At 42.2% G+C, this 18630-nt stretch overlaps 1 protein-coding gene across 5 annotated transcripts in view; it reads right to left on the reverse strand.

Annotated features, from left to right (window-relative positions):
- Positions 1-18630, reverse strand: part of LOC130158354 (guanylate cyclase soluble subunit beta-2-like) — a 23263-nt gene continuing 4633 nt past the window's right edge. For 3 of the 5 annotated variants that reach the window (XM_056359031.1, XM_056359029.1, XM_056359032.1), the window contains 11 exons: positions 18468-18573; positions 16714-16817; positions 14968-15184; positions 10375-10695; positions 9446-9594; positions 6996-7142; positions 6559-6713; positions 4786-5000; positions 4575-4697; positions 2340-3804; positions 1-1436 (listed from right to left, as the gene is read on the reverse strand). In XM_056359031.1, coding sequence (XP_056215006.1) covers positions 3653-3804; positions 4575-4697; positions 4786-5000; positions 6559-6713; positions 6996-7142; positions 9446-9594; positions 10375-10695; positions 14968-15184; positions 16714-16817; positions 18468-18573 — 1689 coding nt within the window. In that variant the 3' untranslated portion in view covers positions 1-1436; positions 2340-3652. Of the gene's footprint in view, positions 3805-4574; positions 4698-4785; positions 5001-6558; positions 6714-6995; positions 7143-9445; positions 9595-10374; positions 10696-14967; positions 15185-16713; positions 16818-18467; positions 18574-18630 lie in introns of all 5 variants that reach the window. The other 2 variants (XM_056359030.1, XM_056359033.1) reach the window with 2 other exon arrangements.

Here is an 18630-nt window from a genome sequence, read left to right on the forward strand (position 1 = left end):
ACAGAGTTGCGTTGTCATGTCAGAAGTAAGGAATCGATGACTTCCAACAAATGAGGTTACAGTTTGGAAAGTTTACTCAACAGCTCATTTCAGAAGGCATTTACAGGGAAGTGCTTTTTTAAATGTTTTAAAGAAAGCTTCATTGTCAGAAACTAGACACTGCACATGTGTCCAGTTAAGTACCTACATCCAGTTGATTTCACCTAGCAAAGTAACAACAAACATCTTTGAAAATCTGGCCCCTAGACCTTTAATAGGTACCCAAGCTTTTGACAATTCATGTTTGAATGCCAGATTTAATGGGATGTGGGACTCCATATGCTTTAGACAGCTGTCAAAAGTCTCAACTTTTAAGTTTTCTAAGCCTCAGCTTCCATAAAGCAGCAGTGGGACATCTCCCACTCTTTTTGTGTCAATGCAATGTACATATGTCACTGACACTAACACCACGTATTAGTAAGCGTATGACAATGTCAGTGGTAGGGGGCTGCTGAGTCTGATGTCACACAAATACAAGTAACAATGTATGGTCAAGAAGTTAAACTCACTGGACATTTATTAGAGGTATGATGGCCTTAAACTTTTGTATATTTAAGAACAGAAAAGGTGGAAGGGAAAAGAGAGAAAGAAATCCAAGTAGTTATTGACAAATGACGCAGTATATTAATGGAAAGATTTATTTTTGAATATTTTTGCAGTCTATAGCGGTGCCCACAGATTTAAGAATATATGATGATGCACAGGCACATTAACTTTTAAAAGCAGTTGTGCAGATTTGACCTAGCTCTGCATCTCCAGGAGAACCAAATTGTAGCAGAGGCCACAGAGAAACCACTGAACACGCCAGTTTTACCACAGTACAGAATGAAGTAACTTACCATGGAGCACTTACTGGCAATTAGAACATTCCAATAGCAAACATTCATAGATTGTTCAGTGCAAGAAGGGCGGGTATAAGTAAAGCAAGTGTTAAAATTCAGAGAGATGCAGGCAGCAAATAAGCCATGGTCCCTTTCTTTTTTTTTCTACCCAAGAGGATCCATACAAGTTCGGAGGAGCTCTGGGCTTCTACCTAAAACCACTCTGGAATATATCTGTATTAAACCCTGGAATGTATACTGAAGCCTATTCACTGATGGCCAAGCTTGTTGGACAGTCTCCAACTGGGAATCCTTCCTTTCGGAGAGGTGGTCAGTGGTACTCAGCCACACAGGTGGAGAGCTGCAGGGCAGCTGAGACAGCATGAGGTCCCCTCCTGCATTAGCGCTGGCCGCTGAGATGTATGCTCACTCCTGTGCCACACTTGTGCCTGGGACTAAGTGGCTGTGTATCTCCATAGGGAATGCTGATAAAGACGGAATCCACCACTGCCATTTGTTAAATGACACGTACTCCGTTCCATCAGCACGACCAGTTGAGAGTAGTGAAACGTGTCTCTAGGTTGAGACAAAAACAGTCTTGTCAGAGTTGATTCTCGACTTATATCAGTGGAATAGCGCCAATTTGAACGTTACTTCACATTTATATCATTGCAAGTGAGAAAGAAATGGGGTGTTATCTTTAGGAAAGTCTTTTTAAAGCTGTGCTCATAACACAGAAGTGCAAAGCCATGCCACTGGACCAGTGAGGAGGAGTTACTAAGGATGAAAGTAGAATTTGGATGTTGTGTGTCTGAGGGTAGCACACAGTCAAACATTTGAAATCTTGATGCCCAATTTAACAATAATAACCCTTAGATTCATCTTCAACCTGCAGCAGATCTTGTCCACACCAAAGTAATGAACAGAGCCTAGACAGCAAAATCCTAATAAATAAATAAATAAACAAACAAATTAATAAATCCTGCCATTTGTAAAACTGCACTCTCCCAGAATGGTGCTGCTCAGCTGTACCATGGAAAGAGGTAATGTTAGATAGTGTCTCTACATCAGTAGTTCAGAGCCAGGAGTACCCTCCTGAGCAAACTTCTGCCCAAAGCCACTTACCGTACTTTGTTTCACATTGTAGAACGGTCCCACAGCACACGAGCGGACCTCTTCTGGATGAAACTAAGTCAGAGGATGTGCTTATAGGGTGCTCCAAAAGCTAGCAGGTACTCGGTGTGTGGGGCCACACTAGCCAGCCCTCTGCAATACCTATAAGTGTGGACACCAGCACTGATGGTTTTGCTCTGCGTGTCCTCCTCTACTGGCCTGTACTACTTGCTAACATAGCCAGAGCTGCAGAGCACCTGGACAAGGGAGCTCCTGTCTCACAGATTTTAAAAAAGAAAATCTAACCAGGTGAAATTTCATCTTGTTATGCTATAGAGAGGAGGAGATGCCTTTCATCAGCCTTACCTCTCTATCTGGTGTTTAAAGAGCCGAACTCTTGCCGCAGACACAGAGGTGGAAATGCGATGCTCCAGACTGTAACAGAGGAGTCACATCATCTTCTCCAGTAAGTTCTTGCTCAGAGTTCAAATGGGGCTTGTGCTTGCATCCTCAGACAACAAATGCACGCCCAAAGGTAATAAACTGGTGTGTGGGGCACATCTCCTGTCAGTCACCCAGTGAAAGCACAGCCCACCTACTTCAAGCTCCATTCACAGGAGCAGGAGCACTATTTCTGATGCACTGAATTGTCCGCAGCCTTATATCCACTGTATTTTTGCTCATACATCTTAAATCCCTGACAGCTGAACTTCAGTTTTTCTCTGCCTTTTCTGATCAGACGTAATCTAAGAATATAACAGCATGGAATTAATTCAGCTGAGGAGCCTCTGACACCAGGTAAGTGATGCCTGTCTTTAACACTGTTATTTTCAACGATATTAACAACACTAATTCCAGCACTGTAGGCTCCCTCTGTAGTCCTGAAACTTTATTTTTTCAGAGAAAATGAGAAATAATCTTTCAACTCCTTTGAAGGTCTCAGTTCACAGGCCTTGAACAGTCCCTCAGTGTTGTGATGAAATCGATGCTACATAACTGCACTACGTGCATCTCCTTCTACAATCATCTAAGCATAGCAGGGACAGCTGGTTCGAAGGTCGCGGAAGTTTTTTTACTGTTGGGTGCTATAAAGCACACAGAGTATTTCCTCTTCAGGATGGAAAAATACAGGTGGTGTTAGATCTGTTCTGCACTTCTACTGCATAATGCCTTTGTCCAACAGGAGACCTGTTAAGACGTTCAACTGTCCTCGCAGTTAAAACGTAGATGGAATTGTGCTAACCTTACACAGGGAAGGGGCTGGCTCTGCTGAAGTCAGGACAGATGGTCACTTCAGGGAATCTTTCCTTTATGGCAAGCGCTGGTTCGGGTAGGAGTATTTCTAGCTGGATGAGTCACCTCTTCCTCAATTGCTGCATGAGACACTAAAAAGTGATTTTTACGTAGGGATATTTGAAGACATGGCAAAGGCTGAAAAATACGTCTTCAAAGCACGTTGCGGTGGTTTCTTTCTCCAGTGGGAGTATTATATGGCACGTGTAGATTAAAAAAAAAATATCCTCCATTGTTTTCTTTTTGCTGAAAACTGGGATGAAATGTCTTTTTTTTTTCTTTTTTTTTAAAAAATCTGTGGTACTTGATATACAAAATCAGTCCCACAACAGCAAAATGCACAAAACCATAATAAAATGATCTGTTTAATGTAAAAAGTAAGAAACTTAGAGTAAAGTGCAAAAATTAGAGCGAACGTTTCTGTTCTGTGGCTCTTCAGTAGCAGGTTTGACTCTTCCCCGGTTTAGAGGACAAGGACTATCATCCGCCTGCTGGTTGCCATGGAGACTCCCATCACTTTTGGAATCATAAGTTTTGCCTGAAAGGAAACACTCCTTCAGTGTGAGTTTTTAATGACCGCAGGGGCTTCTGTTTGTCAGCACACCACATACTGGATTAACTACCATGTCTAAGCAGGTGGGAGGGGAAGGGAGTAAAATACTTTCTAGCACTCAGTGACAACATATTTAGTCTGTATAAAACCCACAAAACACGTAAACAGAATTATAAGACTTGCTGTGTTAGGTTAGACTGTTATGGCATCAAATCTGTTATGTCTCTCAGTATCAGCTACTTCAAAGGACAACGAACTTTGGTCACAGACACGGGCATGGCAATAAATCCTTCTGGCTCCTGCAGGAGACTGGCCTGAGAGCTGCCAGGCTGCATAGCCAGTGAGATCTCTCTTTCTCAGGCTTGAGTTAATAAGGGCTTCCCTATAACCACAAATAATGACAGCTTTTCTAGGAAAATATGCGTACATGAACAACTGGGTCTATCCACATGAAAAGCTGTCTAGCATGTTATCTGTTCTGTTTGCACTGCCAGAAGGGCTCTGGAATTTGACAGCTATGTCAGCTTCTTCCTCCCTAGTGCACAATTAACACCTGGGATTGCTCTGAAGGTGAATTTGTTCAACCCCAATCAGTGGCAGAATGGTTAGTTTCACCAACGTGGATATGTTGGCATAAATTTCCGGCTTGAGTAAAATGATGGTTATTTAGAAGAGGAATATAACAAAGCTGCAAGAGTAAGCCTCCATTACTTCCTAGTTCTGCTGTCTTTGCTAGATGGTAACTACGTAACTACCTGTTAAATCTGCAATTTTCGCTTGATTTCTTCTTTCGAGGCTGTTTTGTGCATCTGTGGGGCCATCAGTATACTTCATTGCAATGGCTGGGGTCTGGTCCTTCTCTGGCTGAGTCTGAGTAACTGAAAGAAGAACAGAAAAGGATATTTAATTGAGTTTTATTAATGGTCACTTGCTCAAGGAGGGAACAGTACATCTAGTTGACTCTACCTGGCTGATGACAACTTGGTATTGTTTCAGCCCTGCCTTCTTGAAAGGACTGAACAGATTCATGGCCAGAATCTAGGTCTTTCACTGGCCTTCCCATAATCTCATTCTCAGTTGCAGTTTTATTTCTAATGAGGAAGTATGTGTGCATTTTCCCTTTGCCTTTTACTTCTATTTCTCCTCTTTCAGTCATCTCAAAATTCTTGTATTTCAGGCATCTAAAATATCAGAAGCAAAATAACACATGAAAATTCAAGATCAGCAAAAATGACACTGATGTCTTGGAAGAGCTATTGGAATCTAAGTAATCAAATCAGAACAGTCCCGGAAAAAACAGTACTGATCCGTGAACAACTGAGGGTTTGTTTCAACCCTTTTATTCAGGCCTGCAGCGCTTTTATAGTTTTAGACATACAGCCTGATCAGAAATCAATAGATCATATAGTCAAATGCTTCAGTATGGTGGAGGGTTCTTAATGACCAGTAAACAGAAATTAAGAACTGAGGCAGCCAGTATCAGTTAAACAGAACTATCTCCAGTCATTTCATCAGAGAAGGCAATCGGGTTCATCAAGCATGATTTACTCCTGGTAATCCAGACTGGCTATTCCCAGTTGCCTTCTTCATGTGTCCAAAAATGCCTTCCAAGATGACCTGATTTTCACTGGGACTGATATGAGGCTGACCAGCCTTACAGTTCCCTAGCCTGTCCTCCTTGCCATTTTTCAATATAGGTGTAACATCTGGCTTCCTTCAGTTGCTACAGTGCCAATCTTTGTGACCTTCCAAAGGTGACGGCCCACAGCACTGTAATGCTATCACCCAGCTCTCGTTACCTTTGGAGGCAATCACCCAGATCTCGTTACCTTTGGAGGCAAACCACCTGTTCCCATACACTTCTACAGACTGAGGTTTCTCAAAAGACCCCTGATGTGATCCTGTTCTAAGACTGGTACTTCACCTGCTCCTTGAACCCTGACTTTAGGTGCAGGGACCCTGAAGACCTCGTTAGTAAAGACTAGGGCAAGAGAGGTCTGGAGTAACTCTGCCTTTATTCAGGGCACTGTCACTAGATCACCTGCCACAGCAGGTCCACGTTTCTATTTATACTTTCTGCTAACGTAGCTGAAGCTCCTCTTAGTGCCTTTGAACGTTCCGTGCCCATTTCAATGCTAGTCGAGCTCTGGCTTTCCTAACATCATGCCTATGTGCCCAGACAATGTTTTTGTATGCCTCTGTAGCTTGTCTTCGCTTCCACCTCTTGCACACATATTTTATACATACATAAAATTCTTGAAAACATAGTATTTAATTTTTAGTGGCATGAGTTTTAAGGAAGTGGATTACTCACTGCTTGAACAGGATAGTGCATAAATTAATCCTTATTAAGTACAAATAAAACTGTTTCGCCACAAATTGTTGTGCTCAGTCAGAGAGATTTTAGGTTTTGTTACACAGGATGCCAAATGAAATGTTCTGACCATCTTTCTAGTATCTACATCACTCTGAAGGTACTTCTAAATAAAGTATCACAATTATTTTTTCCCCTGTACTTTGATCTCTAGGATTGAGACTCTCAAACCTCTGACTTCATATACAAGTGCATTTGAAATAATCAGAACAAGTAAAACCCTCTGCTAGCAGTGTTTTCCTTGTAAGTAAGCTACATAAATCAGCAGCTAAAGACAGCACCACCTACATTGAAAGCTGCAGTGGCCAAGGCAGTGTTTTTCAGCACAGCTTTTAACGAGCAAAGTTTCCATCATAGTTACTCACTGATAGGCACTGGAGCTGAGATGAATTTTACTTGGGACACCATGACTCTCCATCCGGGAAGCTATATTCACCGTGTCTCCAAATAAGCAATAACGAGGCATCTTTTCTCCAACAACTCCAGCCAAGACAGGACCTGTATGGATCCCAACTCTAATCTTTACAAAGACATAAAACACCCCCCAGAAATGTCACTTGTTATTTAACATCTTTCTTAATGCTATCCAGTTACCTAAAAGTTCATCTAAGACAACACTGGACACCAGTAAAATATCAAATATCCACAGGAAGAGGCTCTGTGAAGAATGTGCCCATGTGGGCCTTGCCCAAAGTCACAGAGGAGTCAGAAGCAGCTCTTTGATGTCTGCAGCAAGCATTAACCAAGAAGCCCAACCCAAGAAGCAGACAGACATGCATGCCTCTTTGCGTTGACAACTTACTTGGATAGGATTTCCAGAAACTGGGTTCTGTACTCCTTTAGCTGCTATTATCATTCCCAAGGCAAAGTTAGCGACGCGCTCAGCATGAGTGGGTACAGGCACAGGGACCCCACCTACTACCATGTAGGCATCTCCAATTGTCTCCACCTTTAATTGAGAGGGACAAGCATATGAGCATGCCATATATATCTTCCTTGGATTAGTGCTTTGTTGTCTGGGGCTCTTACCTGCACCAACTCCCCCTTCCTTCCAAAAGATGTTTCTGATCAACAAAAAGCTCTAGCACTAAACTAGTTAAACTAAAACCAGTTAAACTAAAAAGTTTCCTTGAGATGGGGATCCTTTCCGTAACTCCACAGTAAATATTTCAATGCATTCTCTCCCTGCTTACTTGACCCATTTTAGATATTAGTGTGAGAGACCCTAAAGGGTAAGGGACGCTGCAAAAGTGTCGGGCTTTTGCCCTTCCTCTTACCCAGGGCAGACCTATACAGACAGGGCTGCCCCAGGCACCGACTCCGGAGCCGGGAGGTTATCCCGTAGCAGACTGCTCTTACTTAGCTCTAATTCACAATTGGTGTTAAAAGCATATTTCTTTTTTAAAAGATATTCCTTTTTTAAAAAGTCACAATAAAGCAAGGGAGCCTGTTCACTACTGATTATTACTAAGGGATTCACAAGAAATTAAGAAACCTCCAATCTCCAGGATGTCAGAGAATGCAAAGTGTGAACTAAGCAGTTTGGGAGCCTCCTTCCTTACAACTAGCTGTTTCCTACAACATGCAGCCTGAGAGACAAATGCTGAAGGGTTTGTCCTCCTTCAGGCATCCAGTTTCCCTGCAGCGCATGACAAGGCACCTGAGAAATACTTGGGTGTTGTACCAGAGGTTTTGCTGGGAACAGAACAGGCCTGTCAGAAAATTCTCAAATGTTTAAAATTCATTGTAAGAGATGGTTACACAGTAAGCAAATTTTCTAAACTGCTCTTTTGAGACTTCGTTGTTACCACAACCATCAGTAAGTAAGAGATCAGTTTAAATTAGATTGATTGGATTTCTTAAAAATGAACACCAATAGGAGAGCGGGAAAATAATTTCATCTCTGGGTTTCTTCGTTAACATAATGGCTTAAAACTGTTCAGCACATCGTTCTTGAAAAATGTGTTCCTGTTCATGCCTTCTATCAGATAGCCTACCCCATAGTCATGCTAGTAATTTTCTGTAACAAATTAAAAAAAAACCAACTGTAAAAAGCTACTAATGCAAATAGATACTCTAATTATTTTTCAACCATGGTAGGAGATTTAATTTAACAAGATTTATTCATAACTTCAGATGTTTATAAGCTTAGGCCAAGTTTCTTTGATCAATTTCAGTATTTCATTTCCTTCTCAATTCCCTGAAATAGTAATTTCGTCCTCCCTCTCTGTACCCTAGTAACCTCCTTCAATATTAATAGGAATTATATACAGGCATCAAAAGGAGATTATTATACTGACAGATAATTTACTCATGATGGATGATTTAGACAGAATATGATGCTAATTTATCCTAAAATCTGTGGGCCATATCCTGGATGCTTCAATTATTGAATATAGTTCCCTCGCCATGGCAGAAATGCTTCTGATTTCCTAGTACAATTTATTGCAGGGTGAACTTCATACCTTGCCTGAGCAAGGAATGAATGAGATTTGGGTTTCACCCTTTCTTATTTCTGCCTTCCTAAGTATTTAATATGCTGGGCACAGACAGAAACTTAGGACTTGCTCTTCAGCTCGTCAAACCTGGGTAGCTCTGGAAATGTTAATAATGCTATTAGTATATGTCAGCCAGGGCTCCGATCTTTCCAGCATGGCTTGGAGACAACACGTGCATTAGTCTAGATCTAATCAATGCTTTTTGAGGTCAGAAGGAGATCTATACCATTGCCTAAGATCTCCATGAAGCAAAACAAAGTCTCGGTATCCACTGGGTATTGTTTATAATTCATATATATATATGATGTTATTTCCTACCACAGGAGACACTTAAATGACATAGTGGCCTATTTACAACAGGTTGGAATAAAAGGACTAGGAAAATTATGCAAACTGGTCCATAAACTAGGATATCCTGTCATGTTGGGTAGGCATTTGAGAGAGGAAAGAGAGATGTATCAACAAAAATGAACAGCCATTCTGGTGTTAGTGTTGTGAAAAGAGATGATGTGGAAGAACACCCATGACAGATGTAACATTCCTGTCTGAAAATCTTGAATGCATTTAATCACACTTCTGCATGTTTTTTAGTTTCTCTCTGTGGCCACTACAAACAGGCAAGACTTTATGGTTTATCAAAAATCAAGCTGGGAGGAAGAGGATTTAACTGCATTTAAAAATAAAAACCCCAAAAAACAACAACAACAGGATCTTTTTCAGACTATTTCTACAGTCTTTATCAATCAGTACGTACCTTGTACACGTCATGCACCGTGGTCAGTCTGTCAAATCGCAGGTACATTGAATTCAACATGAGAACTATCTGAATAGGCTCACATTGGGCACAAATGTTGGTGAAGGTCACAACATCACTGAACAATATAGTGCACTCCTTGAACTCTCCTGTGAGCAGAAAGACCAGCAGTAAGTACCTGTAATGGCTGGACAATCACAACATCTGTCTGAGACTCATTCGCAAAGATTACTTTTTCGTCATCCCTTTAGGAGGTATGACCTATCAGCTGTAACACTCATATAGGGGTGCTGATATGAAAGAGAGATGTTGATATAAGAATATATCAAATATAAGGATTATTGCACATCTCAACAATCCAGGTATCTGAATATATCCATTTGTCCATCCATATTCAGGATGGACTTAGCTTTTTACCCCTGACTTCGTATATGTGCTTACTAAACGGAATTCAAGCATCTTTTTGCTTGCTATCCTTAATAATAATGGGAATTGTAATGCTTCTAGGTTTAGACATACCCTAGAGGAACTAAGAGAATTTTCTAGGAAAAAAGAATGTCTTTGTTCCTTTCATTTTTGGTCCCTCATTTCCCTGTATACCACGTATACATGTATACAATAATATTATATTGTTAAAAAAAAAAATCTCAGGTTACTGTCGAAACACTGAATTTGGTTCCCTGAACGGGCAGCTGCTACCACTTTTCACCTCCTAAGGAACAATTTTGGCAAACAGCTTCCAAAGGTTTGTTTGAAAGAACAGTCTAATCTTTACTATCAGCGAGATTAAGGGTCTGCGGTCGTCCTCCTCCCCATGAATGTCACCAAGTAGAGAAGGTGTTCCCTGACAGGGGCAATAGGGCTGTGCCAACACCCCAGTGTCTCTGTCACCATCACCTGGTGCATCATGACTGCACCTGTTCATTCACCTGCCTCAACTCGCTTCCCCTCTTTCAGCTGGTTGGCCACATGCTGTGGAAGCATGGCGTAGAGCAGAGCTTCGGTCTTTTTCTTCTCTTCCTCCAGGTGCTTCGACAGTATCCGCAGTTCTTCCTTCTTCCTCTCCAGCTGGTTGGAGAGCTCCATCTCTGCCAGACGCTGCTGATTGAGAAGAATCAAATCCCTGGTCACGTCATGAGGTGCAATGTCTGCAATATGCATCTGTCGCTCCTCCAGCTCATGCAAAGTGCGAAGCAAAGGTGAGCAGAGATAGAGCATGCACTGCAGGGACTCCATCCAGATCATCTGGCCTGTTTGAAACAAGCATCGGTAAGAGTTTTCAGCAGCTTGGACCTTCACATGATGCTCAGTGTTACTGATGTTAATTTTAGGGCATGACTTCTAAGAACAGTGGCTTTTTGTAGGGTCTGGGTCATCACAGGAATTACTCTGTTTCCTGGAATTAGAGGTGGGACTCGTTTGGAGGAGGTACACTAGGCAAATAAAAAATTTCAGGACCCAGAAAGCAGTCACTGACTCATTGCAATTGCTGGGCAGAGCCCAGTCATGCTTCAGGTCCCTCCTCTTCCTCAGGAACCCCACTGCTTGCAACACCTCTCCTCTCCACTGCTACGAGTTCTTGAGCTTTTTCTGAAGCCAGTTAGTCAGCATCATGCACAGGGGAACTGAGACTCACAATGATTAAGTGAAACATTTAAAAAGTTAAATTTCACAGCGGGTAATGTGGCTCCAGTACAGTCAACGGAGCCTGCCCTCCTGGAAGCCGGAGCTTTCAGTCACTAGGATCATCTAAATAAGCAGGTACAGAAATGCCTGAAAGGTAGAAGGGATTTGGGGCGTGGGGGAAGGAAATTGTGGGCTTTTTCCTTGTTGGTATTTGGTTATTATTTATTATAATTTTCTAATTTTATGTATTTAATTATTTATTCTCTTTGTTATTATTTTATTATTAATAATACGTTTCATAAGTATCTCTTCATTTCTGAACAGCAATCTAGGTATTCCTATTTATTTATTTATTTCTCATCCCATCCCCAGGGCAACTGGATGAACAGCTTGGAAGCTTAACAGGATTGGAACATCAGAGGTACCACGTAAATTAACTCTGGCAGCATAAAAGGAAGTAAAATTGCACCTGTGACTAGTTTGAAGTTCCTCGGTTTGGTAACATCACTTTTTTCAAGGTCTCTCTAAACTCTTAATTTTTTTCTGAATCTCAGGAATACCAGCTTTGACACTCATTATGTAAAGGTGAAAGGAGAGAAGGGAAAATTAAGTTGTACTGCGTAGTTCAGAGAAGGAAAATTGAAGTCACAGAACACTTCAACCAAATGTCATTATAGTTAATTACATGAAGCAGAGAATCATTCCATACCCATTCCTCTCAGGAAAAATATAGCAGGTTAAATATCTTTTTTGCTAAAATAATTTTAACTGGTAAACTCTTATGTAAGATGGGGGCGGGGGGCAGGGTGAAGACAGAAATCAGAATCTGAAAATGCAAGTACACAAAAAAAAGCACAGCTAACTACTCTATGTCTATCCACATTTGAAACCCAGCCAGCGGCAAGTAACACCCCTCAAAAGCATAAATTAAGAATGAATCATGCAGTCACATTTTAGGCATCGAAATGCATGGAGGCACAGGGAAAGCCATTTCCTTCCTGCAGCTGCAGCAACGTTATCAGGACTTTGTCTCTTAAGCTCTTCCCTCGTTCCCTGCCCCTTCCAGCCCCTCACCCAGCCAGGACCAGGCAGGGACAGGAGTGATGCTCGCGGTGTATTTCTGTGGGAATGCTCGCCCCAGGGGTCACTGTCTGTACGTGCCCAAGATGCAACCCGCGATCTGTGAGCTGGTGTCGCTTGTGCTGGGCAGCTGGGTTTAAAATGTTTGTGCCACGCACAAAGCAGTAATTTCTTTGGCAAAGAAAATTCTTAGCAGTGCGAAGGGATTCTGTCGGGTGCATAGGCTGGCGTGTGACGCTACGGGGAGGTGAGACCTGGACAGTTACTTGCACAGAGCTCCACGCATCTCCATGCTGAGCCCGGTGGCTCAACAAGCAGAACTCTGAGGGCTGGCACTGTGCCCCTTCCACAGGTCCCCAGCGAGGCCGAAGGGCGTAGCTGAGGGCTGGGGAGATTCACAGGGCAATTGGCATTGAATCCCAGACAAAACCAAGAACGACAAACACAATTACATTGGAGGGATCGCCCCAGAGTAATGCCTTGCACTATATATTTGGTTTTAACCTCTGCAAAGAAAAACACACAGAGGGCAGTGTCATGGCGGAGACTCTCGTACCTTCTGTGGGAAGCGGACACGACTGGGCGCCTCTCTGAGGTGCACAAACGTGCACAGCGTGGGCAAAACCCAGGAAGAACTAGAGGTCTCTGTGCAGTTTCAGGGCTACCATGTCATTGGGATCACAGAGGCTTGTTGGGGTAGGTCACCCATCTGGAGTACTGCAAAGGATGAACGCAAACTCTTTAGAAAGGACGGGCAGGCAAGGAGGGGGAGCTTTTGTGAGTGACAAAGCAAGGGAAACGCACAGAGCTCTGCCTAAGGCTGGATGATGAGCCAGCTGAGAATTTCTAGGTAAGGATGAGAGGTCAGACACAGGTGGGCGACATTGTGATGGGTGTCTGCTACAGATGCCCTGCTCAGGAAGAACAAGTAGATGAAACCTTCTTAAGACAAGTGGAGGAAGCCTCATGGTAGACTTTAGCTACTTTGTTATCTGTTGGAACAACGCAGGAGAGCGTTAGCAATTCAGGAGGTTTCTAGAGTCACTGCCACAGGTGAGCTTCTGACACAAGTGACCGATGAGGGAAGGTGTCCTGCCGGACCAGACAAGAACTATGGATGTGAAAGCTGGGCACAGCCTTGGCTGTAATGACTGTGATGGTGGAGTGCAGGAACCTGAGGAGAGGGAACAAGGCAAAAAAGCAAGATCACAGCCCTGGACTTCAGGAGACTGGACTTTGTCCCATTCATGGATCTGCCTGGAAGAATCAGGGATAGTGTCTTGGAAAGAAGAAGGGTCCAGAAGAGCTGGTTGATTTCCAAGGACCTTCTCTTCCACCTTCAGGAATGGTCTAGCCTGATGTGCAGTAAGTCAAGCAAACATGGCAGGGGCCTGCACGGATGAACAAAGAGCTTCTGGCTAAATTCAAACATTAAGAAAAAGAGAATACAAGAGGTGGAAGCTCAGTCAGGTCACCCTAGAAGCAGAGACAGGGTTGAAAAAGCCAAAACCCACCTAGAGTTGCACCTGTTGACAAATAAGAAGAAGGGCTTGTGCAAGTACATGAGCAGCTAAAGAAAGACTAGTGAAACTGTGGGTCTGCTGCAGAATGGGGCAAGGGATCTGCTGAGAAAGGATAAGGAGAAGTCCAAGGTACTCAGTGCTTTCTTCGCTTCAGTCTTTGCTAATAAGAATCACGCTTCATTAATCTCAGGGCCCTGAAATCAGTTGGAAAGTCTGGATGAGTCTAGATGAAGACCTACCATCGGCACAGGAGGTTCAGCTTAGTAAACATTTAAACAAATTGGATACACAGAAGTCCATGAGATTTGATGTGATGGATCCAGGAGAGCTGTGGGAGCTGGCCAGCATCATTGAGAAGCCACTCTCAAATAGTTCTGAAAGTCATGGGTGACTGGGGGAGGTTCCTGAGGACTGGAAGAAAGTACATGTCACTCCTATTCTCAAGAAGTAAGGGATGGAGGATGTGGGAGGGCTTGGTGCATCTGTCATTGTCATGGTTAAACCACAATAGTCATATAAGGAGAAGCTAAAAGAGCTGAGGCTGTTCAGCCCAGAGAAAACAAGCCTCAGTGGGAGCTTATCAATATGTAAAAATACCTGATAGGAGGGAGTAAAAAATACTTTTCTCAGTGGTATCCAGTGAAAGGACAAGAGACAACTGATACTAATTGAAATGCAGGAATGCCATTTAAACTTAAGAAAAAAACTTTTTACTGCAAGGGTGGTTAAACTCTGGAATGGGTTGCACAAGAAGGTTGTGGAGTCTCCATCCTTGAACACGTTCAGAACCCAACTAGGCATGGTCCGGAGTAACCTGCTCCAGTTGACCCTGCTTTGAACAGGGATGGACTAGACAATCTCCAGAGGTCCCTTCCAAACTCAACTGGAGTTGAGTAAATTCTGGGACTCTGGGAATAACTGAGACTAGAGGTGGTTCAGAAAACAATCTGATCCTCCATTGGCCTTGCCCCTGTTACTCAGGAAACCTGCCAAGATGTGGGGTTTGCAGCATTAGAAAAACACCGTCTTTCTAAGCCTTTCAAATGGGAGCGCAGCTGCTACATCTGACTGAAAGCCTTCAAAATTGGGTGAGGTAATTGCAGAATTTGTTTACAAGCATCCTAAAGTACTGTTTCTCTAAAAAGATCCATCTAATCCTCTCCTCACTGCACAAAGACAAAGCCATTTATAGGACTTACGTGAAGGCGGAAGTCCACAGAAAAGCATTAGTTCAACTCCAGCATAATTCCTGATTTAGTATGAACAATTATGCTATTGAAAACAGTGAAGTACCTCTCAGCTCTAGCATTGGCCGTTGTTTCCAAGACTCTGGCATCATCTCTCTTCTAGTCTGGAAAACAAATTGGCTGTTGATGAATTTCTGAATGCTAGAGATGGTGAAGGGTACTTCTGGGTGAAGGATACTGAAATAGTGATCCAAGCAGATGCCCATGGTCTGGAGGCCAGGTACAATCTTTTGAATGCTCACCCCAGCTTGCTTCACTCTGAGCTTAAAAAGAAAACACGGACAATGCGTTATAATTCAGATCCAGTTTGGGTTCAAACCAAGCTGTAGCTATCACTGTTTATAGACGTACGCACGCTTAGCCTTGCTATGCCACGTGGCTTATTTCTGAGCAAAGTTTCTGTTTTATTAGTGTATTACTGCAAAGTTCTGAATGAGTGTCCTTCATAGCAAGACAAAGCCCCCAGAAAGGAATATTATCCAAATGCTCTTCCATATCAATTCTTAAAAACAAAATAAGCCAAAAATATTTGCTATTACCCTTGCTTGCACTTGTGTAGGTCTAACAAATAGCCCTACAGGTAGCTGCAAGAGAAAATTAGATACCAGAGCATGTCCTGCATGCCAAAAAGAAAATAACTGTGGCATACAACATTGGCAAATACCGATTTTCTATTGCATGCCATGGGTTACCTTCTCTTAACCATTGCTGTGTAAAGGTTTAGTCACTCTCTTTAGCCTGCTGACCATACACAGGCTCTTAACTCCTGCAGAAATGTCCACCCTGCCTTCGCTGCTTGTCATCAGTTATTGAGGCTCTGATGTAGCTACCAATAATGAGTGCAGGACTTGCCCTTTTTCCACACTAGTAATTTTATGAATTATGCAGACTGGGTGTCTTGAAAGGTTTAAAACTCTGAACTTTGTTTAATGTAGACAGTGGCATGAAGCAGACTATGTGCTCTGGAATCTCTATCAGTCAGTGATGACAAAACATGTTTCCTGAGTGGATGTAGTCAACTTTCTTCTGCTGTCCTGTTCTCAGCTTCTTCTTTCTCTGCTCTTGTCTTAAGCTAATATTTGCTGCACAGAATTGGGAGCAAGAGGAGCTGTGGCTTGGTGGGAACCCAGGCTAGCTGGAAACCAGCCACAGGGCAATGCCTGCCAAGAGAAGGGCAGTTCCATTGCTGCAGAGTACGTGTGCACAGGAGAGGAGACCTGATCCTCCCCCAGAAGATAAAAGAGATTTTTGGGTCCAGTTCCTACTAGATGGGGTTGCATGCTGCCCAAGGCAGTAGGTAGCTAGACTTTCCTAGCAGAAGCTTGTAAGAGAAGACTCAGGAAGCAGACAGAGCTTCAGTTGCCAGCAAAGCCTTACAAAAGCCTTTGGATACATTAATAACTGGGAGGAGAGGGTGGCTAGCTCCAAGTACAAAGCCAGTTTAAAGGATTCTTTGTGACTTTGGCACATCCAAGGATGGGAAAGTGGCTACAAACCTCGGAAAATTCTGCTCTGTGTCTGGTAACAGATAGATTGCTGCAATAAACCTTGCTGGCATGTCTGCAGGTGTTTCAACATGGTAATCTCAATAAATTCAAAGGAGATCCTATCTGAAATGATCCAGATCCAGTTAAGGGTGACTTTAATGCATGTCTCTGTACAGAGCACTTCTGCAAATGAGCGTGCACCGTACACAGAGCACACGCAGCCGTGAACTGCAGGGCAGTCAAAACAGAAGAAAATTCCTGTATGGTTTATGCAGACTAAAGCCCTTACCATATGCTCGTCCTACCTCTTTGTCAAAAACCATATGAAAAGGAAGTCCATTGCAAAATGTTTTTGTGTCAATCCAGAGGCTCTTGGGATAAACAGGATCAAATCCTCTCAGGAGCTTACCTGTGGCAAGATAAGTGTGTAGTTTTTAATCAGGTTGCACCTCATAAAACCAGTCTGCATTACTTCTTAATGCTCAGTGAGGCAGGACCCTATCCCATAATGAGTGAAAACAAAGGAAACAGTGTGTGGGTCCAGAAGCATGCATACATCTGTGTGAAATGCTCTGCAGTTTAACACGCAGCTGATTAGCAAATGATCTGGGTTGGCTGAGAATTTAAAACTTAACCACATAGAAAGCACAGAGCATTAGATGCATGAAATTATGTGGAAACAATAAGAACAGACTAACAACTGTAGAAGTTGCTGCTCTATGAATCTGCAGATGTCATAGCAATATAACACAGCTACATCCCACAAAAATGGACATAAAAGTGGATGTAATATACTTTGTTAGCTACTAAGAAACACTTATGGAGAAAAAACCCCAGCATGATCTGGGCTTTAGTCTCTTATACAGAGAACTCTAGTCCATGGCACAAAGACCAAATGACCGTTCGGTTTCTATTTCACTTACCCTGAGGGTTTTTTCAGAATGGTCACAGACCTACAGATCAGATTGCACTTGCTAGTGAAAGATATTTTTGTTAAATAAATAAAATGGGTAAAATAGTCAAAAGGGCTCATCTGACTGAAGCACCCAAAGCCTTTGATCTTCACAGCATAAACTTGGATCCTCCAGTAACCCACACTAATCAAAAGGATGATTATTTCAACTGACCTCTTTCCCCCCGAAGGTGGCTATGACAGTTACTCTAGTAAATTCTGCTTGATAACAAGTACTCAAGTCACTTAGGAGACTGGTGAAAAAGATCACAAATTTAGGACCCAACTTTTAGACTTTTTACTGCTTCAAGGAAAGTCAACATGGATTTTTCATTTTTCAAAGTCTGGCTCTTGCATTTATTGTTAATAGATTATTAATCTTTTTAAGTAACAATGCTACTCTAAAATTTTATTTTTAATATATATTAATTTCTTACTCAATATATCTGCCCCTGTAATGCATGTGGAATTGCACCAGATGATAGCAGGTTCCATTTTTCACTCCTCCTAGAATCCAGACAGCTTGGCAAGAGTGAGCTGGATTTTCATTCCTCTTGGGGAATCAAAAGATCCTAACTGGAAAAAACCTTTCACTTTATGAACATATATAAACACATAATACACAAAGGTAGAAACAGAGATTACTAGATTAGCAGTAGATTTTTGGTAGTGGAGGGTGTGCTTCAGCTTTCAGAATTTACGACAGCTGATAACTTTGGAAAGGAGTAGCAGCTACCAAGTTAAAAAAACACTCTTTTAAATTCATCCTCTTAGACCAAGTGACAGAACAAGGAAGTATCAAATGTACCACACAATGACATTTTACAAAACACTTTTCCGAAGAAAACCCTGTTTAAGAGACAAAAGTGACAGGTCATATTCCATTTATGTATCTGTCATCACTAAGCATGCTTATTATCTGCAATTGTTCTTTGATTACCAGCATCTAACCGAAATAAACTTAACCAGAAATGTTTTGAAAAGACGCAGAGGAAATATGAATGATAACCTCAAAATGGATGGGTGGGTGGAGGAAGGGAGGCTTACTGACTTTCTTACTGAAGAGACTCAGAAATTATGACAAGCTCCATCTGAACGATCTCTCACCTTTTCCTAATGTGATTATTCCTCTTATTGTTTTCCAGTGACTCTTCTTCACAGGACAAACAGAGCTTCCTCTGTCTCTAATTGTATTCTTGGCTTTTTCAAGATCCTGTTGAAATAAATCCAAAGGGAAATGCAAGGGTATTTTTATTTTAATCCTATTTTA

The sequence above is a fragment of the Falco biarmicus genome, chromosome 13 (genome assembly GCF_023638135.1).
Source record: "Falco biarmicus isolate bFalBia1 chromosome 13, bFalBia1.pri, whole genome shotgun sequence".
NCBI classification, from domain to species: domain Eukaryota; kingdom Metazoa; phylum Chordata; class Aves; order Falconiformes; family Falconidae; genus Falco; species Falco biarmicus.